This window comes from Chelonoidis abingdonii, chromosome 4, assembly GCF_003597395.2.
Source record: "Chelonoidis abingdonii isolate Lonesome George chromosome 4, CheloAbing_2.0, whole genome shotgun sequence".
Taxonomy (NCBI): Eukaryota; Metazoa; Chordata; order Testudines; family Testudinidae; genus Chelonoidis; species Chelonoidis abingdonii.
In genome coordinates, this window is record NC_133772.1 from 68351103 (window position 1) to 68375730 (window position 24628).

Sequence of the window (24628 nt, forward strand, 5' to 3'; positions counted from 1 at the left end):
AATTTTTTTACTTGTTTCCTTTCACCTTCAACATCAAGTTCAAATTGCTGATCTTAACTTTCAAAAAGTCTCCAAAAGTTTGGTCTCTGCTCTGCTCACATCCCTTACCTACATTCTGTCATCTCCTCCTAGTTTTACTCTGTGCTGCTGCCTGTGCCTGGGAGAACTTAGCCCTTTTCTTCCAAATCCTGGTACAACAACCATTTACTCTCTTCTTTCTTAAGTCTATTCAAATCATACATGTTTTGTTGCTGCCTGTTGGTCATAATCGACATGTCTACTGAATGCTCAACAAATAAATAAGTTCATACAAATATGTGAAACACATAATCTTGCAAATTAATGATTAAGTGCTATTGACATTTTAAATGTACAGCTATGACGTGAACTGAAATGTATGTATTTGAACTAGCAATTTATGAAGGAAATGTTTTAAGCAAGTTCTAATCTAAATATTTTCTTTGCAGAAATTGACTCAAAAATGAGTTTCACAGCTGTTTCTATGAAAAATAGGTCAGAATGATATTTATTGCCAAGGCTTCCTCTCCCAATGCAGCGTGACTTTTTTAAATCTAGTTTTAGTGAGCAAAAATAAGCTGCAAGTCCTGTAGCATCTAGAAATCTTCATGAATTTTATTGTTCAATAGTTATTGAAACTGTAATTGATTTCCATTAAAATTCACAACTCCAAGATTTAAAGTAACTGACCAAATCAGATGCGGTAGTATTGAGCTGAGGTATTGGCTTATTCAATAACTGAATAATTTTTTAAAGTATGGTAATGTAAAGATCCTAAACTTCCACCAGAACTACAGTAGTGGAGATACTGGATTTTGTTTAATGTATATTGTGAATAATGGATTATTTTTTACATTATTTTGTAGTTTCCTAATAAAAATCCACTTGGTATTTATGAACATTAGCTGACATTAAGCCTGTTAGCTTGCATTAAGCCCATGTCATTGTATCAAATGCTATCATAGAGAGAGTACTTCTGTCTTGGGATTGGTTTTTTCTTTCCAGATTTGTGGATACAAGCTAGTTTAACTGTTTTAAAAATTCAGTGCTGGTACTTTTTTTGTCTAACTAAAACTGTTGAATTAAAAGCTTGTAGCTTTCTTTAACAAGTGCTGGCTGACACTCTATTTTTTTTTCGTTGGTGTTCATTTCTTGCGGTGGTGTCTTTTACTTTAGCCATCCCAAAATTAATTGGGTGTTGAGGTCTGGATTAATTTATGATTTTATTCATTTTTCTCCTCTGTTGACTTCTTCCTATGATGATTGTTAATAAGATTTTCTTTACAAGGAATGGATGATGTCCTCGGGTGTTATTTAAATAGCACATATAGATCCTGAATCCATGTGTATTTAATATTTGATGCACCTTTCAGGGTTATCTAATTTATTTTCTATTGATGGACATCTCAACGGTAAACTGAGTCTATACTGTGATTTGATTAACTTGTTTTGATATACAATATTCAGTAAAAGCTTTGTTATCTGGCATTTTGGGAGCATGGGGGGGTGCTGGTAAGTCAAAAATTCCGGTTAACTAAGAAGGGAATTTGGGTGCGGGAGGAGGCGCAGGGTTGGGGCACGGGAGGTGGTGCGGGGAGCAGGCTCTGGGAGAGAGTTTGGGTGTGGGAGGAGTTTTGGGGTGCTGGGTCCAGGCGGCGCTCATCTTGGTCTGCTCCACAGCAGAGATGCGGCCAGACACCTCTGTGTCCTGCCTCTGCCTGCAGCTCCCGCCCCCACAACTCCCATTGGCCGCAGTCCCCGGTCAATGGGAGCTGCGGAGCGAGTGCTTGGGTGGGGCAGAGGCAGCGCACAGAGCCCCCATGGCCATTCTTCCATCTAGGAGCAGCAGGGACATGTCACCGCTTGTGGGGGGGCTGCCTGAGATGAGCACCACCCAGATCCAGCACCCTGCAGCCCCTTCCAGAGCCTGCGCCCCACAGCCCTTTCTGAAATGCCAGTGCCAGATAACACAGCTTTTACTATAGTAATGTTGATAATCAAAACAAATATTTTAATGTAAGATTGAACAAATCTTCACACATTTACCTTGCTTAGCTAACATAGAACCTCTTGCAAAAGGCATATTTTTAATCCAAGTAGACTTGGCAAGCCAGTCAAGTAATGTCAATGAACGACCTTATAATTGACCACGGCCAGTATTCTCAAATATTCCAATAAGAATACCCTGATGTATGTGGCAGCCTACCATTTTCATTGCATCATAGTGCCATTCTGCATTTTTAGTTTTTAATTTCATTGTGTCTTGCATTTTTCTGAATTAAAATAACTGAAGTAATTTGTTTTTTTTGTAATTAGGCCTAAGTATCTCCCTTATGCCTATTGGAGATGATAAAGTTGTACTTTTCTTTCTCTTCCTGTTACTATTCTAATATATTAGTACTCTAAAATATTTGACATTTTTGAATTACTTGTTAATATTTGACTGGTCAAGTGACCAGTTATTTTTGGACCAAATGCCCAAACCTACCTTCTTTCTAAACATTCTTTGTTTGTAATACGAAGTGCATTGAATTTTTGATACTCAATTTTTTTTTGCCTAAAAGTCCTTTTTTAAAATACTGAGCCAAGTACAGTGTAAATCTGTTTCCCAAACTATATGAATGTAATTTTTTACCAGTATCAGTCTGATATGATTATGCTTTATGTACAATTTCACTTAATGAACAATCGTTGATCTTTTGCTCTGCATACTATTAAAAGGTTGAGAATGTCTAGGAGGTGAGATTCAACAGATTTTGGTGAGGGTGGGGAAGAACAACTGTTGGTGATAGACAGGGCATATTCATTCCAACAACCTAAATGTGAGTTATCTCTCAATAGTGCTGCCAGAGTTCTGGACTTCAGGATTAATATTGTAATGTTTCTGATTATATAAAGTCTAAAAAAGGGAACAAGATTCCAAACTGTTTCGGAATGAAGAGTGTTTAAAATTCATAGGATCTAACTCTGACAACATAGAAACCTCAGTCCCTACCTTGAGTATCTTTGGTTATGTGATCAAGGGATCTCCATGCATCTGAAGAAGTGGGTTTTTTACCTGCGAAAGTTTATGCCCAAATAAATCTGTTAATCTTTAAGATACCACCGGACTCCTTGTTGTTTTTTGTGGATACAGACTAACACAGCTACCTCTCTGATACTTGTGTTCAAGGGAGAGTCTTTGCCCCAGTATTCTTCTTGTTTATATTTTTTTTAAATCAAAACAAAACTTAATTTACAGGATTTCTTGCTGAGAATATTTTTTTCTGTTTTCTTTTTTAATTTTGCCTTGTAGATACGAGTGAAATATTATCCTCTAAAACTGCTATTTAAGTATCTACGGTATTTCCATTATAAACCTAGATTTTCAAGTATATTTTGTAGTTGGAGAGCATCTCAGCTTTCTTCCACACATATTCTGCTATACTATCTTCTCCCTAATGTGTTTTTGTCTGTGCTAATACTATGAAATTGTGCTACAGAGTTTGCAATAAATCTGGTTTCTCTTAATTTCTTTTCTTTTCATGCATCTGTCAGCCTAGTGATTTAAGGAAACACCGTAGAAAGGTAAACTCTTTAGCCACTTAGTTACGTTCTTTTGCTATGTCATTCACCATAAAGTATTAGTATAAATGAGATCCCTTGCAAGAGTTACGTATTTGTGAATAATTGCAAATTATTTCATATTCAGATTTAATCTCTGCTATTAAAAATATTAAATTAATGCTTTTTTTAATGATGTTGTGAGTAAAGAAAAGAAGAGGAAGATGATCTGCTTTAGAGGAAGCAATAGTAATTTAGCTTGAGATGCTTTTACCTCAAGTAAAGGGTGTGCTGTGTTATCCATTTGCAATAGCTATTCCTCTATCTCTGTAAAGGCTTACTTGCTTTGAATTTTGAAGATTACCAATACACAATTAAATTACTTAGTTTGAATTTCTGATCTTCATCAGACGTGAACGAACTCCATAAATATTGACATATGGATTCCTGATTTTAAAAAGTTGTAATTAAAACATCTAAGCCCATGACATCTAGAACACCTTGTTTAAAACTCTTCTAGTTCCTCATAATTGGAGTTTGAGCAATGCTTTACTTGGCCCTCTGTCTTGGTGGCTTTACTAAAAGAACTAATAAGGGTGTATGTATATATTGTAATATTAGCATTCATAGTTTTAGGGAGTTGTTAAAGGCAATGTATACTAGCTCTGAGCCCTATTTGCTGGATAGAGAGGCAATGAATTCTGCATAAGATTGCCACGGTCCGATTTCCAGCAGAAATATTAATTCAACAACACTGGGTGTCTACAAAAGTAAGAGGAAGTTCAGAGCGAATGAAAGAGTAGAAATGATGGTCCCAGAATAAAAAAGCTGGGAGTACCGTATCACTATCAAGTGAAAAAATAATCAGATACATTCTTTTAATTCTTTGTACAGTATTAATGTAGGATTCATGCTAGAAACTAAACTCTAAAGTTTTCATTCTTTTTTTCCCCTTAGTCTCCAGTTTCTGGAGAAGAAGTACGAGATGACAAGACCACAATAAAATGTGAGACATCACCACCATCTTCGCCTCGATCTCTGTATTTGGATAGAGTCCATAAAGGAGCTTTGCATACATTGAGCCACGAAGACATCAGGGACATAAGAAAGTAAGTAAGCAAGATGGCAGAAAATATGAGGTTAATATTCTGATAACATAGCTAAGGTTCAGACTTTTAAAAAGCTGACTGACTACAAAGTTGTTGTTCAGATCATTCAAATTTTAAGAAATTGATTTTTAAAACTTCTGAAAAGACAAAGTAAATGGAGAAGTCAGAATAATATGTCAGTTGATTTGCTAAAGTTAGTCTTTATAAGCAGTCCCCTTAGCACTTTCATTACTGGCAGTTGGTTTTCTGGGGGGAAGTTTTCAAGTACCAGCCATTTGCCTTTCTTTTTATCACTTTATGTAAAAATGCATATTATAGAGGAGAAAGGTAGATGAAAGGAAGCTGAAATTTTTATTTATTATGCAACTCATTTCCAGATTGTGGCTTAAATTCAACCTATGATCATCTGAACTCGGTAGGGAATCTGATATCTAGTGGATTGTAATATACATAACAACAAAAGATATACAAATAACCTGCAGTTGCTTGACATAGGTCAGTCACCCTAATAAGATATCTCAATAAGAAAAGGGGTAAAATGTTGAGACATTGGATGTTGTCCAGTGTTTTTTTGTTTCTTTAATGCTCCATTTAATCTTTTGCTACATCTTCCGGTGATGCTTTTCACATCTTTTGTGATAAGAAATGTTTAAAAACTGGAAATTAATTTGCTGAGGTAACTTAACAGTCTTCATTAGCTTCCACCAAAACCTCAAATTGCCATAAAAAATGTAGTATGCTGAAAGTGGGGATTATTTTGTGTGTGTTCTTTTACAGACTAAAAGAAGTTTTTTTTCTAAAGTTCTACAGGTTCTCAAGATGGGCAAGTAAGCAACCCTAGTAGCAGTAATAGTAGCCAGGATTCCCTTCACAAAGCCCCTAAAAAGAAGGGGATCAAATCCTCTATAGGTCGCTTATTTGGTAAGAAAGAAAAGGGTCGACCTGGACAAACCAGCAAAGAATCATTGGGACAAGGTTGGTTTGTTATCTTCTAACTAGTGTATTATCAATAGTATAAAAGGAAGAAAAGACTTAGGACATATCTACATTTACTGGGGATCGACGCTGCTGCGATCGATGCAACGGGGGTCAATTTAGCGGGTCTACTGAAAACCTGCTAAATTGACCACAGAGCACTCTCTGGTTGACTCTGGTACTCCACCAGAACGAGAGGAGTAAGATGAAGACAACAAGAGAGCATCTCCCATTGATGCAGCACTGTGTTATTCACATAGGGTACGTCTACACTACAGGATTATTCTGATTTTACATAAACCGGTTTTGTAAAACAGATTGTATAAAGTCGAGTGCACGCGGCCACACAAAGCACAATAATTCGGCGGTGAGCGTCCACGTACCGAGGCTAGTGTCGATTTCTGGCAAGCGTTGCACTGTGGGTAGCTATCCCGTAGCTATCCCATAGTTCTCGCAGTCTCCCACCCATTGGAATTCTGGGTTGAGATCCCAATGCATGATGGTGCAAAAACAGTGTCGCGGGTGATTCTGGGTAAATGTCGTCACTCATTCCTTCCTCCGTGAAAGCAACGGCAGACAATCATTTCGCTCCCTTTTTCCCTGGATTGCCGTGGCAGACACCATAGCATGGCAACCATGGAGCCCGTTTTTGAGTAGCCGCAGGAGGCGTGTGGAGAGGAGGGAAGCAACGGGTGGGTGTTATTGCAGGCGCACGCCCTAGAATGGCATGGCAGCTCATTATTTCTGCGGGATCTGACATGGCGGGCTGTGCTCTCTGTGTACACTGCGTTCTCTAGTACACTTGACCCATATCTAGGCAGGAACTGACTAATTTTTAGATAAAACGAAGGAGGGAATGACTCCGGGGAGTCATTCCCATTTTTGCCTTTGCGCACCCAGGCCGACTCTCAGACAAAGGCCAGCCAGGAGCACCCATGACAGCAAGCAGGATGGTAGCAGAAGCGACTGATAAACCGTTATCCTCATCCGTCCAATTTACAATGGCATGGCGGGAGACGGTACACCAGGGATGGTAACCGTTCTCTGCCTACCCTTGCAAAGGCAAATGCAATGCGCTGTGTAGTCTAGCGTACCGCTTTCTGTCAGCTGCATCCAGTACACACACCGGATGCAGTTAACAGTGACAAAAGGGGCAAAAAACGGGAGCTCCATGGTTGCCATGTATGGTGTCTGCCAGGCAATCCAGGGAAAAAGTGGAGCGAAATGATTGTCTGCCGTTTGCTTTCACGGAGGAAGGAATGAGGTGTACGACATTTACCGAGAATCACCCGCGACACTGTTTTTGCACCATCATGCATTGGGATCTCAACCCAGAATTCCAATGGGTGGGAGACTGCGAAAGAATATGGGATAGCTACGGGATAGCTACCCACATGCAACGCTTGCCAGGCAATGGGAGCTCAGCCAAGAATGCAAATGCTTTTCGGAGACTGCGGGGACTGTGGGATAGCTGGAGTCCTCAGTACCCCCTCCCTCCCTCCATGAGTGTCCATTTGATTCTTTGGTTTTCCGTTACACTTGTCACACGGCACTGTGCTGTGGACTCTGTATCATAATCTGGTGATTTTTTCAAATGCTTTTGTCATTTCATCTTCTGTAATGGAGTTCTGATAGAACAGATTTGTCTCCCCATACAGCGATCAGATCCAGTATCTCCCGTATAGTCTATGCTGGAGCTCTTTTTGGATTTGGGACTGCATAGCCACCCGTAGTGATCAGAGCTCCACGCTGGGCAAACAGGAAATGAAATTCAAAAGTTCGCAGGGCTTTTCCTGTCTACCTGGCCAGTGCATCCTAGTTCAGACCTCTTTCCAGAGCAGTCACAAAGGTGCACTGTGGGATACCGCCTTGAGGGCAATACCGTCGATTTGCGGCCACACTAACCCTAATCCAATATGGTGATACCGATTTCAGTGCTATTCCTCTCGTTGGGGATGAGAACATAAACTGGTTTAAAGAGCCCTTTATAGCGATATAAAGGGCCTCGTTGTGTGGACGGGTGCAGGGTTAAATCGATTTAATGCTGCTAAATTCAGTTTAAACGCATACTGTAGACCAGGCCCCAGTTGGAGTAGCGTAACTTAGGTCGACTTACTGTGGTAGTGTAGACAAGGCCTTAGTCTCATGTTATACATTTTTAATGTATTTTTCTAAGTAATATTTATTTTAGATTCTAGGTGCATGATGTGGAGTGGGGAGAGAATAAAGATATTCTGAAATGCTTATATTCGAGTACTATATGCTTTAGTGTATCTCTGGAAAAAAAGGGCTGTCTTTTTAATTTCTTCTTATCACATTTCATTAATAAAATGAGTTACCGATAGATACATAATTGGACGATTACTGCTGATTAGTAACATTACAAAGTACTAACTACTTTGTTCAGGTATATGATAGTTATGCTGGTTTATACAAATACATTCAAGGTAAAATACAAAAAAAGTCACTAAGTACCTTTTTTTTATTCCTTGTAGTTGGCTTGGCAGAAACAGACAATTCATCTCAAGATGCCTTAGGACTCAGCAAACTTGGGGGACAGGCAGAAAAAAACAGAAAATTACAGAAAAAGTAAGTTATCAAATAAGTAATTTAGGGGAAATTAATTTCTTTCTTTCTTTAAAGGAAAAATTCCAAACATTATGCCTGATGTAGTATCAAACCTCATTAAGTTTTGCAGACTTATTTTTTACATACATCTCCAATATAGTGCGTTTAAAAATGAGTTGTGGTCTTGGCAAACCTGATGTGATAGCGTTCAGCACTAAAATCACTTCTGTAAAAAATGAGAAATGAATTTTGGAAAAGTAAAAATGGACTTAGTGAAAAATATGTCTTGAAGTAGAGATGGTCATTTTAGATTTCTGCTCTTGAGGTTTGTTCCTTATGTAAATTGCTGGCAAGAGTCCAACAAGTGGCTTTGTCTGCCAGCTGAAAGCCACATAGTGCAAGCCTCCCTTCTTGGAACATTAGGGATCCCTAGTGTGTCCAGCAGCTAGTTCTTTTTAACAGTTGACTAAGAAGCAATTCCTTTCTGCAGAACAGCTGCTACTCATTTTGTTTGTTCACCAAATTTATTACTTAAGATTTTTCTGTTTTTTTTTCTCTTATCTGCTCTCCTGGCTTTTGGCAGTTTAAAACAATTCATTTTGGCTATTGGTGGTGCATTTTGCCTCAGAATTCTTTTGGTGCATTAGTTTGCTGAACACTTATCTACCAGTCTTTGTTTGGATTTATCTACACTTTGAGCTGGGTGTGTAATTTCCAGGTTAAGGAGACACACTCATGCTAGCTCGGTTCAGGTAGCATGCTAAAAATAGAAGTGGGAGGAGTGGCTGCCTTGAGTAGGATCCCATCTGAGATGCTAGGTATGTATTGTGGCAGCTAGCCCATCCCACTGCTTGCGCCTCCCTGGCTAAACTTCTGTTCTTCTTCGAGTGCTTGCTCATATCCATTCCAGTTAGGTATGCGCGTGCTGTGTGCACGTTTGTCGGAAGATTTTTACCCTAGCAACACTCGGTGGGTCGGCTGGGCGTCCCCTGCAATGGCGCCGCCCTGGTGCTGGATATATACCCCTGCCGACCCAACCGCCCTTCAGTTCCTTCTTACCGCCTGTGTCGGTTGTTGGAACAGTGGAGTGTGATTTTACTGACCTCCACCTCCCTAGCTATTCGTAGTTCTCTAGTTATTTTGTTGTGTATATATAGTTCAAAGTTATATAGTTATAGTTAATTTTTATTATTCATAGTGTATAGTTAAGAGGGGTTCGGGGATTAGCCCCTTCCCCGCACCTGGTGCCGGGGCCCGTGCCCGGTTCACTGGGTTTAATGTCATAAGCCGATGCCGACAGGAGATCCGCACGACTCCTGCCTTAAGTGCCTTGGGGAATCTCACCTGACAGATAAGTGTCGCATTTGCAAGGCTTTTAAGCCGAGAGCAAAGAAGGAGCGGGACTTTTGGCTAAAGCATCTCCTCATGGAGGCGGCTCTTACCCTTCCGCCTTCGGCACCGAGCCCTGGTCAATCGGCGAGCAGAAGTACCTCCTCGGCACCGGACCATGCCAGTACTGCCAAGGCCTCTCGGCACTGGCCGTCGTCGGCACCAAAGTCGACTCGGCATCACTCCCTCTCCCCGAAGTCGAGAGAGCCCAAGACTCCTGCTGCTTCCGTGCCACCTGCACCGCAGCCAGAGAGCTTGTCTAAGTCGGATCACCCGGCACCGACACCTGCCGCGGCACCGACAACGTCGGCATCGTTGATTCCGGTCCCACGAGGGCCGTCGAGTCTGGTGCCTGTCAGCTCCCCGGCACGAGCCGTGGTTGAGCTTACTATTCCATCCACACCGGAGACATTCTCAATGGCGAGGGATCTGATTGCCATGACAGTCGACGCTGCCTCAACCCCTCGCACCGCCAGTGCGGGTAATAGTCTATCGGCAAGCCTGCCTTGATAAGACCATCCTCTCTCGGCACAGCAGAGCGGCACCGATCACGATCCCGCAGACGTTCCAGGTCCCGTCGGCGCTCCCGCTTCCGACGCCGCTCGCAGTCCCGGTACCATTCTCCTCCTCAGTACCGGTCACACTTGCGGCACCTCTCGGTATCCCGTTCGTCGACCCGCTACTCTTGGCACCGTTCCAGCTCCGGCACCACTCCAAGCACCATGACTCCCGTAGCCGCTCGCGACGTCGAGCCTCGAGATCTCGGTCGACCTCCCGGCACCGCTCCAGTCGCAGGTCCTGATCTCGTTCCCAGTACCGGTATGCCTCCTGGTACCGGTCCCCGGTGCCGAGTAGGGCAAGGTGCGCTAGAGACAGAGACTCTGTCCAGGGCTTTTCAGCACCTCCATGGCCATCCAGACACGCATCAGTGTCGTCCCATGCGGACAGCTCTTATGCTCAGGACCGCGATTCTGATGTGCCTACCAGAGTCTTCCAAGAGATCCAGGACCAAGGACACCATCAGTGGTCTTTCTGGACACTTTGGGCGTACCACCAGGCCCAAGGCGTACCTGTAGTTCCGTCCCGCTCTGTCTCATCAGAGCACCGAGTGCCAGAGGCAACGGTTAGCCATCCCCCTCCGACTGCTGCGGAGGAAGCCCCAGTTCACCCACCAGACTCCCAGGTTCCTCTGTAGCAGGAGATCACCCGAGAGCAACAGGCCTCCCAGGACCTGCTCGTCGCCGGCATCTCCTCTTCCTCTTCTCCAGATGAGGCGATGGCAGGAAAATCCTCCTCGGGCCCTCCTCCAATCAACCTGAGAGCCCATCAGGACCTCCTAAGGAGGGTAACACTCAATATGAACCTCCAGGTGGAGGAGGTCCCGAAGGTAGAGGACCTGGTAGTGGACATTCTATCGGCGGATGCCCCCACTAGAGTGGCCCTACTGTTTATTCGGACCATCCAGGCAAATGCCGATACTATATGGCAGTCCCCAGCCTCTATCCCTCCTGCAGCCAGGGGAGTCGAGTGTAAATATATGGTGCTCTCTAAAGAGTACGTGTACTTGTGTGTCCACCCTGCTCACTAGTTGTCCAGTTCGTTAATGAGAGGGAATGCCATGGCCAGCAGGCGCCAGCCCCGAAATCGAAGGAGGCTAGGCGAATGGACCTACTTGGCCGCAAGGTGTACTCGGCAAGGGCCCTACAGCTCCAGGTGGCAAATCAACAAGCCTTGCTTAGCTGCTATAATTATAACACCTGGGTGGCGATGGTTAAGTTTACGGAGCTTCTCCCTCAAGACTGCCGCCAAGAGTTGGCTGCCCTCTTGGAGGAAGGGAAGAAGGTGGCCAGAACTTCCCTCCAGGCCTCGTTGGTTACAGCAGACTTCAGCAGCCAGGACGCTAGCTCGGGTGTTGCCATGAGGCACGTCTCATGGCTTCAGGTTTTCAAACCTCCCACCGGAGCTGTGTATACCATTCAGGACTTACCATTTTGATTGTAAAAGCCTCTTCTCGGAAAAGACTGACCCAGGCTGCAAAGCCTGAAGGACAACAGGGTCATAATGCACTCTCTCGGCATGCATATGCGGTGACCAACACAGGCCTTTCCATCCCCAGCCTCACTGCCCATGCTCGGTGCCTAGACAAGACAGACTTTGGCAGGCAGCGTGGCCGAGGTGGTCGCGGACGACTGTCAGGACCCCAAGGGGGCCAAAATCAAGGTCCCTCGAAACCACCACCGGGACCAAAAGACGGACTTTGAAGGTGCGCCCGAGGGTGGCATACCAGTTACAGGCCAGGACCCTTTTCTCCCTTCTCCAACCATCTCTCCACTTCCTCCCGGCATGGTCCCAGTTAACTTCAGATCACTGGTCCTACGCACGATGGAGTATGGGTACCCTCCAATTTATTCAACACTGCCCTGCTAACCCTCCAACCTGTCCTCCTTCAGGGACCCCTCTCACGAGCAATTCCTCTACAAGAGGTGCAGACGCTCCTCGCCATAGGAGATATAGAGGAGGTACGATGGATGAAAGGGGCAAGGGGTTTTATCCCGTTATTTCCTAATCCCACAGTCAAAGGAAGGTCTCAGACCTATCTAGACCTGCGAGGATTTAACCAGTTTATGATAAAGTTGAAGTTCCGCATGGTATCCCTGGGGACCATTATCCCATCCTTGGAGACTGGTATGCTGCCCTCGATATGAAGGACGCGTACTTTCACATCGCCATCTTTTCTCCACACAGGAGATACCTCCGCTTTGTAGCCAACCGTCAGCACTTCCAGTTTTCGGTCCTGCCATTTGGCCTTTCTACAGCCCCAAGGGTATTTACAAAGTGTGTGGCCGTAGTCGCCGCCTACCTCCGCCGACGTCGGATACACGTTTTTCCGTATCTGGACAATTGGCTCGTCTGAGGGGCTTCTGAAACACAAGTCACTCAGCATGTGGGCATCTTCAAGGACCTATTCACATCTAGGCCTGATGATCAATATAGAAAAATCCACTCTGGTTCCAATGCAGAGGTTAGACTTCATAGGAGCTATCCTGGACTCCAATCTAGCCAGAGCCTGCTTACCACGGCCGCAGTTTCAGGCGATGGCAACAATCATCCGAGGTCTACAGAATTTCCCGATGATCTTGGCTCGCACTTTTCACAATCTCCTGGGTCACATAGCTGCCTGCACTTTTGTAACCAAACATGCCAAGCTCCGCCTCCGTCCTCTCCAAGTTTGGCTTAATTCGGTATACCGCCTGGGCAGGGACCCAATAGACACGATAGTCACCATTCCCCCAAGCACCCTAGGCTCCCTAGAATGGTGGCTAACTCCCTCCCTGGTGTGTGCAGGGATGCCGTCCATCCGCCCCAACCCTCAATGTCCCTGACAACGGGCGCGTCATCTCTCGGCTGGGTTGCTCACCTCGATCACCTTCATACTCAAGGCCTTTGGTCTTCTCAGGAGCTGGCATTACACATAAATGTCCGAGAACTGAGAGCTGTCCGCCTGGCGTGCCAGGCATTCCAGCAAACAGTTGCGAGGCCGTTGTGTCTCAGTGTTTACAGACAACACAATGGCCATGTACTACATAAACAAACAGGGAGGGACACGGTCCTCCCCCTTTTGTCAGGAGGCCATCCAACTCTGGGTCTTTTGCATAGCCCACTCGATAGATCTGGTAGCGTCCTTTCTCCCAGGTGTTCGGAACACCCTGGCGGATCGACTCAGCAGGTCTTTCCTGTCTCACGAGTGGTCGATCCATCCGGATGTTATGCATTCTGTTTTCCAGAAGTGGAGATTTCCCCACATAGATCTGTTCGTTTCCTGCGAGAACAGGAAATGCCAGATGTTCTGCTCCTTCCAAGGTCTCTCCCCGGGATCGATCTCGGACGCTTTCCTGATGCCGTGAAAGAGCCAGCTCCTTTATGCCTTCCCACCGTTCCCTCTGGTTCACAAGGTCCTGCTGAAACTCCGCAGGGACAGAGCGCACATCATCATGATCACTCCAGCGTGACCCAGGCAGCACTGGTACACCACGTTGCTCGACCTGTCAATAGCCAACCCAATTACTCTGCCACTCCACCCAGACCTCATAACTCAGGACCATGGCAGGCTTCGCCACCGGACCTGCAGGCTCTTCACCTCACGGCGTGGCTGCTGTGTGGCTAAACTTGTCAGAGTTACGTTGCTCTAAATCAGTACGACAAGTTCTCCTGGGTAGCAGGAAGCCTTCCACCTGGTTAACGTACCTGGCCAACTGGAAGCTTTTCTCCTGCTGGTGGGAAACGCTTAATCTTACTCCCACTGAGGTCTCGATCCCCTCTATTTTGGACTACCTCTGGTCTCTCAAACAGCAGGGTCTAGCAGTATCATCACTGAGGGTACACTTGGCAGCCATCTCTACCTTCCACCCAGGCGAAGGTGGTCGTTCCGTGTTCTCACACCCTATGGTTTCGAGGTTCCTCAAGGGCTTGGAGTGCTTATACCCTCAAGTACGCTGCCCAGCCCCGACCTGGGACCTCAACCTGGTTTTAACCAGACTTATGTCTCCCCCATTCGAGCCGTTAGCAACCTGCTCGCTACTATACCTGTCTTAGAAGACAGCTTTCCTCGTAGCCATTACATCGGCCAGACGAGTCTCCAAGCTTAGGGCTCTTATGGTGGATCCGCCGTACAGTGTGTTCCACAAGGACAAGGTCAGTTGCGACCACACCCGGCTTTCCTCCATAAGGTGGTTTCGGCCTTTCATGTTAACCAGGACATCTTTCTCCCGGTCTTCTTCCCGAAGCCACACTCAACACAATGGGAGCAACAATTGCACTCTCTGAACGTCCGTAGAGTGCTCACATTTTATATTGAGCGGACAAAACCGTTTCGTAAAACGCCCCAACTCTGTCGCGGTAGCAGACCGAATGAAAGGCCTACCTGTTTCCTCTCAGAGGATCTCATCTTGGGTGACGGCGTGCATCCGCACTTGTTATGATTTGGCTCATATTTCCCCAAGCCACATCACCGCGCATTCTACCAGGGCTCAGGTTTCATCTGCCGCCTTCCTGGCTCGTGTACCTATCCAGGAGATATGTCACGCAGCTACCTGGTCCTCGGTCCACACCTTTGCTTCGCATTATGCTCTGCTCTGGTCTTCAACAGTCAAGAGGATGAAGCAGCTTTCGCTCAGAGTATTTGGCTATTCTGCACCATCTCACTCCCGCCCCACTCGCCTACGGTAAGGCTTTGGGAAATCACCTAACTGGAATGGAAATTGAGTCAAGCACTCGAAGAAGAAAAACGATATTTCATCTCTTTGTAACTGTTGTTCTTCGAGATGTGTTGCTCATATCCATTCCAAAGCCGCCCTCCTTCCCCACTGTCGGAGTAGCTGGCAAGAAGGAACTGAGGGGCGATTGGGTCGGCAGGGGTATATGTCCGGCGCCATGATGGCGCCACTCCAGGGGGCGCCCAGCCGACCCACCGAGTATTGCTAGGGTAAAAATCTTCCAACGAACGTGCACATGGCACGTGCGCACCTAACTGGAATGGATATAAGCAACACGTCTCAAAGAACAACAGTTACAAAGGTGAGTAACCATCTATTTTTAGAGCATTTAGAGCTAACATGGTTATGTCTCCTTGAGCTGGAGATTACACTTCCAGTTCGAAGTGTAGATGTGCTCTTTTAAGTGACATATTTTAAACAGCAGTAATTTTTTGCCTGGTTTTGAAATCTTTCCAATAAGTATTAAAGCAGAAAATTTTTTGTACCTTGTTAAGCTTTTAAAGATGTACTGCATCTTGTGGTGTTCCCAAATGAACCAGGCAGAGGAGAAGTAGCAAAGTCCGTGAGTGCAGAAGGCAGATGAGATCCTTCATGGTAGTAATCTGTGACTGGATATTTAACTCGAAGAATAGCATACTATTGAAAACTTGAATAGATTGGCAGAATTATGGTTTATTTGAGTCCTTCCCACTCACCCTCTTAATAAGATACTAGTTGGCTGTCATTATATTGTGCATTACAAAAACAAGAACGTCTATTCTTTACATATCAGTAGTATTACTGTTTTTAATCCACCCAACTATCGTTTTCCTCGGTGTCAGAAACTAAGCTAAATTGATTTGAGGTCAGTTATGGATATCTTGCTTCATCTTCAGGAAGATTAGGTAATGAATGTGCAAGAAGCAAGCACATTAGTTTCCCTTTTAAATGAAGATGACTCCTTTAGTGCTGAAAATATGCTCTTAAATTCAGTACCAAATAAAAGAAATGTATGGTTAATTGCCAAGAAAATTGGCAACATTTTTATTTGAAAACCTTGAATATTGGTAATATATTTTGACTGTAACAACACACAGAACTGTTGCTCCTGAAATTGCTGATACATGGAATTCCGGCTTGTAACTAAATTCTGTTCTAATGATTTCAATAGTTTATGGAGTTTTCAGATATTACCTCTACTTTCTTGAAAGGGAAATGTTAACTTAGCTCGGGGTCAGCAACTGTCTTTCGAAATTTTGCTATCATTGCTGAAAACTATATTCAATTCAGATTATTGGGTGTTATCCATTTACAGATTTATTTTGGAAATATTTACCCACATTTGCAAGTATGTTACAAACATAATCTAACTAATCCTTCAAACAACCCCATGATGTTTATCAGGTGTTACATATCAAGTCATAATTTACAAATGACAAATCTGAGTTGGAAATTGTGGCTCTCCAAAGATCAAAATGTAGGATTTGAAAATCTCTGATTCCTAGTTCTGTACACTCAGTGGACACATTGATATGTGCTTACTGATCAGTATGATGAGTTTTTCATAGTAAATTTCAAAATGTAAAGAGTATTACCGAAAAGGCATAGGTTGCCATAAAAGCCTTGTTATTCTGGTGTAAATATGTAGCAAAAATGTACATTTTCTTTACTTTTACTGCCCCACAGGGCAAAGTGTAGGACTCTTTACTCTTGTATGAGTAGGGATCTAACATATGGTTGCCAGTTGTCTGGTTTTGAACTGAAATGCCTTGTCGAAAAGGGATCCTGGCGGCTGCTGTTAAAAATCCGGTCAGTGGGGCTAAAGCAGATCCCTGTCTGCCCTGACTCTATGTGGCTCCTGGAAGTGGCCAGCATTTTCCTCCGATTCCTAGGCGAGTGTGTGGCACGGGGCCTCCGCACGCTGTCCCAGTCCCAAAGCTCCCATTGGCTGCGGTTCCCAGCCAATGGGAGCTGCAGAGCCAGTGCTCAGGGTGGGGGCACAGTGCAGAGCTGTCCGGCCACACCTCCACCTAGAAGCCGGAGGGGGAAAATGCCAGCCACTTCTGGGGGTTGCCTGAGGTAAGTGCCACTCAAAGCTCGTACCCCAGCCCTGAGCTCCTTCCTGCAACCAAATTCCCTCCCAGAACCTGCATCCCCTGCTGCACCCTCCCCCCCCCCCTCAGTCCTGAGCCCCTTCTTCACCCAAACTCCCTCACAGATCCTGCACCCCCTGTCGCACTCTGAACCCTTGGCCCTGGCCCTGCACCAGAGGCTGCACTCTCAGTTGGAGACCCCCCCCCCCCCTTTATCCCAAGCCTCAGCCTGGAGATTCCCCCCACCCCCTCACCCTGAATCCCTCATTTCTGGACCCACCCTGGAGCGCACACACCCAGCCCAGAGCCCTTACATTCTCCTGCAACCGTACCCCAGGCCAGAGCCCCCTCTCACACACCATACCCCTCATTTCTGGTCCCAACTTGGAGCCCGCAACCTAGCCAGAGTCCTGACCCCCTCCCACACTGCGACCCCCTCCCACACTCCAACCCCCTGCTGATCCCAGTGAAATTGAGGGAGGGAGTGGGGATGGAGTGAGCAGGGGCGGGGCCTCAGGGAAGGAGCAGCGGGTGGGGCAAGTGTGTTCAGTTTTCTGCAGTCAGAAAGTTGGCAACCCTAAAATAGCATTCTTCAGATCATAGTACTATATTTTTATCAATCCATTCCAAAAGCTTGCCAAAGTGCACTGAACATAGGAAGCAAAAATGTGTTAGAAATAACTAGAGAAAATCCATCGCCACCTCAGTGGTAATGATCATAAACATGAAAAGGATCATGTCAGAGCAAATTCTCAAGGGTAATTGCTCAGTTTCAAAAACGTGTACACAGTGAAGAGTATTTGAGTGACTCAGTAAGATTCTATACGCTGTATAGAAAATCAACAATATTTAGGTAGCTTTTATTAAAAAGATAAAGAATTTCATACTTTCTGAAACCTAATGTAACTGTAGCAGCAGTGACTAAAAAGTTTCTTTGTGCTTACGTTGTGTATCACTTCATATCTTTTTTTTTTTGTTTGTTTGTGTCTGTACACACAATCTCAAACATGTTTGCAACAGGCGTTGTTGCCATTTTATTTGAAGGCTCTATTAACAATCCTATGTTTAAAGAACTGAATTACAGTATTATATTTCATTCTGTTTGTTTCTATATTTGTGTTATGAATTCAGTTTAATTGTAGTTTTACATTTTTCCTTCATTGTTTTATTTCCTTATTATTACCATTTGATGTGGTAGTGCAAAATCAGGGTAAGTTTATATTTAATTTATTAGGATTGTTGTGGATGGGTGAGAAATTTGTTTGGAAACTTGCTTTGATTTTAATGATGTATTAAAAGCCTTAATTGTTCAGCAAATTAAATGTATGTTTTTACAAGAGGTGATGTTTCTATATTAGGCAGTGAAATGTTCTGCTGAAGCATTTATAGTGAAAACCTGTTAACAGTATTTAAGGCATTGACAAAAACAAAGCCGTTTATCTTACACTGCATGCTGTGAATGTTCATAATGTGAATTTCAGTACTTCTTTTAAATTATAAAACTATACAACCTTACTTAATATGATTTAACAATTTTAACTCTGTTTTGGAAAGCTGTTTATTTCTACTAAATTTTTCAGTGTTGCTGTGGTTGTTCATTTGCAAGGTTGACTATTGTGCTTTATCCCACTTCATGATTTTTCTTGCTTAAACTACTTTTTTTTTTAGCGTTGCATATGTCACCTCTCCACTCTGTGAATGACACCAGTCTTGCTACCCTTTTTAGCATCTTTACCACTGCACTGTTAATGCTTTTTCATACTCTATAAGTAACAAAATAATACAAGATTATTGGAAATTGATTCCTTGCATAGGCAATAGAATTTTGTAATTTCGTGGAATTTTATTTTGACCTCACTCCTTAAAATTTGCAAACCCATATGCAAAATTGAGTGTAGACAGGTGATGGGATGTGAGTTGTGGATTACATGGCAGTAGGGAAAATAACCTGTCAGCTTTAGGTGTTCATTTTCTGGATGAGTACTTGTTTTTTGCTTGCAAGGTTATTCTCAACCTTATTACTGTTGTTTAGTTGGGACTTCAGTTGAGCATTAAATCTTTCCTGGGCCAGTACATTAACCTACAAAAAACTATAGGCGAAACAATAAAATCAATGATCTGTCTGTTGATCTCCACGGACTGGCTAATTTCTTTGATTTCTCAAAGTCTTGACTCTTTGATATATATGAATAAAATATAAGGCTTTTCTGTACCCTGACCATAATTGTTACATTGGAGAACCATAGTTGTACTAAAGTAATCTTGTGGCTGTAGCATTCTAAGACTTCCTAATTTTGACAATTCCTTAAGACTGGAATCATTCAGTATTATAGGTGTGGACGTTGTTCACTTTTGATGAACACCTATTAACTTAAATGGAAAGAGATCATGAGTATGTAGCCAAGGATTCAGTATCTTGTTGTGCATATATATTTTTAGTGGAATACTGTACCAGAGACGGAGCTGGATTAGTAAAGAAGGTTCTTGGTGACTGTAGTATTTAAAAAAAATTGTGGAAATTCATTCGTGAGAATAACTGGTCCAGATATGTAAGCTGGATGGTACAATGGGGAAGAAGAAAAAGCAAAATTGAAACGTTACAAAATTCATCCAATTTGCTAGCTCTAATTTTGGCTGTTTAGAAGTATATTGCCAATGCACAAAGTCATGTTGTCAGTCTAAATTTATTTTTTGTTGAATTTTTCTCTTCCCTTTAATTAACTATAACGTACAAATACTGTTGCATGGTATAAATGCCACATAATGCAAATTCTCATTTGCCTGTTTACTTGGGTCTAATTGTGACAAAGGCAGGTTTTGACTATCTTCTTTGGGACCTCTTCAACTGCTTTTATAATGTGTACAGTAACTACATGCATACTGTAATGCAAATAGTTGGGATTGTACTTTAGCCTTAGTCTGTTTTCATTGCAAGCAGGCAAATCCTGGTAGCTTAATGGACAAAACTGAACTTCAGAAGGCCTTGTATAAATTCTATCTGGTGCAGAATGCAGTTGCTTAAGATGTCTGAAATTATTTCCTTGTTGTAGGTTTCAACAATATTTATTATAATTTCTTTAATTTAGAAGCCATTAAAGAGTCCCTGTCCAGTAATATTTTAATGCTGTGTATGTATATTAAAATCCAAAAAGCCAAACATAAAGTTAGTCCAAGTTCTGTTTTCAGATATATGAGTGAGATTGTATAAGCTTGATTCTCCCTGCAGAGAATGAGGGGATATAAATAAGTGGGGAAGAGAGGGTTTGGGGAGCACGTCAGATATTTTATAGAAAACCTAGTGGAACTTTTTAAATTAGTGTTTACAGAGGGTTCCTATGACAAAGCAATATGTTGTAATAGTTGTAAAGCATATTAATTCACTGAATAATAGCAAATTTGCTACATAAGCAGTAAGTGATGTCTGTCTTAATCAGTCTCTCACCAGCATAGATTGATGGTTCTCAACCTTTTCTACCGATCCCCCTCCAAATTACATGGGAGTCCCCTCTCAGGCCCCATCTACACGACGCGTGAAATTCGATTTTAGATACGCAATTTCAGCTACGGGAATAGCGTAGCTGAAATCGAATATCTAAAATCGAGTTACTCACCCGTCTTCACCGCGCCGAATCGATGTGCGCGGCTCGCAAAGTCGAATCCGGAACTCCGTTTGTTTTGGTGGAGTTCCGGAATCGATGTAAGCGCGCTCTGGGTTCGATATATCCCCGTCTAGACGAGACGCGATATATCGAACCCAGACCTTTCGATTTTAACGCGCCGAAATGGCGCGTCGTATAGATGTGGCCTCATTTAGCAACATGGTAAATGGGCAGGGTGAACACAACCATTTGGTGCTGTTTGCAGGCCCCTGGCACAGAGCATTTTCTGGTTCCAAAAAAGAAAGACTTAGCATTTCTGCCATACTGAAATTTTACACTGAACATGCCATGCCACGTTTGCTATGGCACTGTCCTCTTTTCAGGTATCTTACAGTGTCTGTAAGATTGTTAAAGGAGGAAAGCTGGATAAAGGAAGTAAAATACTAGTGTTAAATAAACATAGAGTTTACGAAACATAGAGTTAAATGACTTTCAATATTACTTTCTCTTCATTTAATGACTGTTTTTATAATTTTAGACATGAGTTGCTTGAGGAAGCTAGAAGGCAAGGTCTGCCTTTTGCACAATGGGATGGCCCTACTGTGGTGGTGTGGCTAGAGGTAAGTCATCCCATTTTAAAACATAAGAGTACCTATACGCAGGAGACTTGTAGCATTTTTAGTAACTTGAAGATTTGAAGAAACATTTATTTACATATACTACTGACATATTTTCTATTTGCCAGTTATGGGTAGGGATGCCAGCATGGTATGTGGCTGCTTGCCGAGCAAATGTGAAAAGTGGTGCCATCATGTCTGCCTTGTCTGATACGGAAATACAGCGTGAAATTGGAATCAGTAATCCTCTGCACAGGTTGAAACTGAGGCTTGCCATTCAAGAGATCATGTCACTAACAAGTCCATCTGCCCCTCCTACTTCAAGAACGGTAAGAAAAAAATTAGAAGTAACTTAGCAGTGGGAGGGAAATCACTACTGAAACAACATCAAACATTTTTTCTCTGCTCTGTTTAATACAGAAATTCAGCAGACTCCAGAATTCTAATTGAAGAATATTGTGGGTGGGAAATTTGAGTTTTAAGAGAAATTTTCAGAAATGTACATTAAATTGCAAAGGACCACATAACAGTTTAAAAAGAGGAGACTTTGTTTCCAAAAAACTCATGTGGAATAACCATCATATTAGCTTATAATAGATCTTACTTTACTGCTAAAAACTTGAATATTGTAGAGCAGACACTGTATGGTACTGCAGAGTTAAGCGAAGATGTCAATTGATTTTTTGTTTAGGGAAGGATTAGCTATTTTTCATTTCAACATGACAGTCTATTTTAAATGATGGAAATATTAAGAATAGGTATAATTTGCCAAGTGTATATTGTATAATTTTTTGATTAAGGACTGTAACATACATATATACATCTCTACCTCGATATAACACTATCCTTGAGAGCCAAAAAAATCTTTCTGCGTTATAGGTGAAAACTGTGTTATATTGAACTTGCTTTGATCCACTGGAGTGCGCAGGCCTGCCCCCCTGGAGCACTGCTTTACAGCGTTGTATCCAATTTTGTGTTATATCGTGTGGCGTTATATCGAGGTAGCGCTGTATAACTGTTATAAATTAAAGACTTCATTTTAGAATTGGTAAAAGATCGAGTAAGTTGCTGTCAGCGAGAAATTAAGTCAGCTGAATGGGTGATAGGGAATTCTGAGCGATGGCAGCATCTCAGTATAATTGATCATTAAGGCTGCGAGTCTGTCATGGAAGTCATGGATTCCATGACTTCTGCAGCAGCTGGTGCAGAAGTCATGGATTCCATGACTTCTGCAGCAGCTGGTGCTGGCTTAGGGGCAGTTTGAGTGTGTGGGAGAGGGCTGGGGCGGGGTGGGGGAGCGCTTACCTCGTGTTCGGGGGCTCCCCGGCTCCCACTGGCATTGCCCTACTGCTCCTAGGCAGCAGAGGCCCTGGGCGCAGGGAGGAGGCTCCATGCTGCCTGTGCCCACAGCTCCCATTAGCTGCAGTTCCTAGCCAATGGGAGCTGCAGCAGCGGGCGCTTGTGGTGTGAGCAGCATGCAGAGCTGCAGGGACGCAGAGCTGGGTAAGGAGCCCCTGCCAAACCGCCTCCCCCAGCACCAGCAGGGGTCCTGCTCCCGGGCCACATACCGCTGCCCAGAACCAGCAGGTGTCCTGGGCCACCTCTTCCAGCACCCACAGTGCCCCTGGACCGCTCCTGCCCAAGTTTTAGTCTCAGGTATTTTTAGCGAAAGTTATGAACAGTTATGAATGTTTGTTTACTGCCTGTGACCTGTCCATGACTTTTACTAAAAATAACCGTGATCAAAACGTAGCCTTATTGATCATGAATTGTGACTATTGCCATGAGAAATTGTCTGTGATTTTATGGGTTCCATGTGGACATAGTGGTACACCTGCATTTAGCCAGTGGCAGTATTGGGGCTTGTAATTGGCATGTTGCATATACGCTCTGAATTTTGCTGGAGAACTGCAATGGTTTAAAAACATTTGAGTTACTTTGCATAATTTAAAGTATTTCTGTAATTGGATGAGACGTTCTAGTAAAAGGAGAGGGTTGAATTGATATAATTGTATTCTGTCATGTACTGTTACTGAGAGGCAATGACTTCTCTTAGAAAATATTGGAAAAAAATCCTAGGTAAAGGATAGTCTGATTTGTTCGCATTCCCCTTTTTATGTTGCTAGAGATATTGTGCACAAACAAACCTTTTTTGTTGTTGTTGCTGATGCCTTGTTTGTTTAATCTCAAGTCAAAGAATTTTAACAGATCATTATGCCATAATAGGATGAGTTCATAAGCATGAGACAAAATATATTAATGCATATGTTAGTAACTTAGGAGAAAAATTCGCCAGAAAATAAATCAGTATAGTTAGTTTTAAATAATATGGCTTTTAAAGTATTATGTTTTTTCATACCTTTTCCATAAGGTAGCAATGTTTTGTAAAGTAGAATGCCTTTTCTATTAGGGAATGGGTTCTTTTGGTACTTCCTTCCTTCCTTAGTGGGCTTATGCAGATGTGGAAAAATTTGTTTCAATAATAATAAAAATTCATCTTTGTTTATATAACCAAAATCAAGTTTTCAAATTTATAATTATGCTAAATCTTACATAGGTCTCATCTTACATTCTTATCTCACCAAATGGTCTATTTACTTATATGGGAGGGTTATGGATCTTTGTCTGCACGATCATTCTGACTACTGTGTAGGGAAATATTTCGGGTTTGAACAGAGAACAAGTGGCTATTGAAGAAACTGCTTTATAAAGATTGTTAATAATTTTAGCAAAATACATATGACATTTAGTAGATTAGTATCACTCCTCACTGAAAATAGTGACTAAAAAAGAGTTCAAGAATACTTTTAAATGTGCAGAATTACAAAAATGTTTAATAAAATTAAAATTGCAGTTATGTTAGAATGTTGTCCAGAAGTACATCCAACACACCAAAGGATAATTTGTAGTTAAGAACAAATAACTTACAAAAGGGATGTTATTAAAATGAATATTTTAGAATGTTGTTCACCATTCCAGTTCTTGTCATAGTTGATTTGTTAATCACATCAATGTAAACTATTTAACACATTTTGTAATTATTTAATAATCTTTGAAAGGAGATGTCCCATGTCAGTGCACCTTTATTCTACATTATCATTTTAAGTAAATTTGTTCTTCAGACTTTAGAAATCATTGCTTTTGCCCTTGCCTGCTCCTTATATTTACCTATTGCTTATATATTCTGCAACCTTTCCTCTTTGTTACTGCTTTCCTTTCATTGGATGTGATTGGTTCACTGTGGGGTCATATTAGACCACGGGAAATGTCTGGGTAACACATGAAGAAATGGAAAATCTTACAGCCACGCCACAAACGGTTAGTTACAGCACTACCACTTCTGTTCCTTATAGTGCTTTTCCCACTTTTTGATTGCTTGAATAATGTGCCCTTTAGTCTTTCAAAAGAATGAAAGTATTAAAAAAGCTCAAGTATTTGGTTTATGACTTCCTTTAGTTACTAACC

The 24628-nt window shown here is 42.7% G+C and overlaps 1 protein-coding gene across 6 annotated transcripts in view; it reads left to right on the top strand.

Moving 5' to 3' along the window:
* The window catches only part of PPFIA1 (PTPRF interacting protein alpha 1), a 113516-nt gene that overhangs the window by 62524 nt on the left and 26364 nt on the right, over nucleotides 1-24628 (top strand). For 3 of the 6 annotated variants that reach the window (XM_032776504.2, XM_075065241.1, XM_075065242.1), the window contains 7 exons: nucleotides 3556-3585; nucleotides 4519-4670; nucleotides 5473-5645; nucleotides 8141-8234; nucleotides 21085-21166; nucleotides 21292-21492; nucleotides 24419-24481. In XM_032776504.2, the coding sequence (XP_032632395.1) occupies nucleotides 3556-3585; nucleotides 4519-4670; nucleotides 5473-5645; nucleotides 8141-8234; nucleotides 21085-21166; nucleotides 21292-21492; nucleotides 24419-24481 (795 nt within the window). The remainder of the gene's footprint in view (nucleotides 1-3555; nucleotides 3586-4518; nucleotides 4671-5472; nucleotides 5646-8140; nucleotides 8235-21084; nucleotides 21167-21291; nucleotides 21493-24418; nucleotides 24482-24628) is intronic. The other 3 variants (XM_032776511.2, XM_032776508.2, XM_032776513.2) reach the window with 3 other exon arrangements.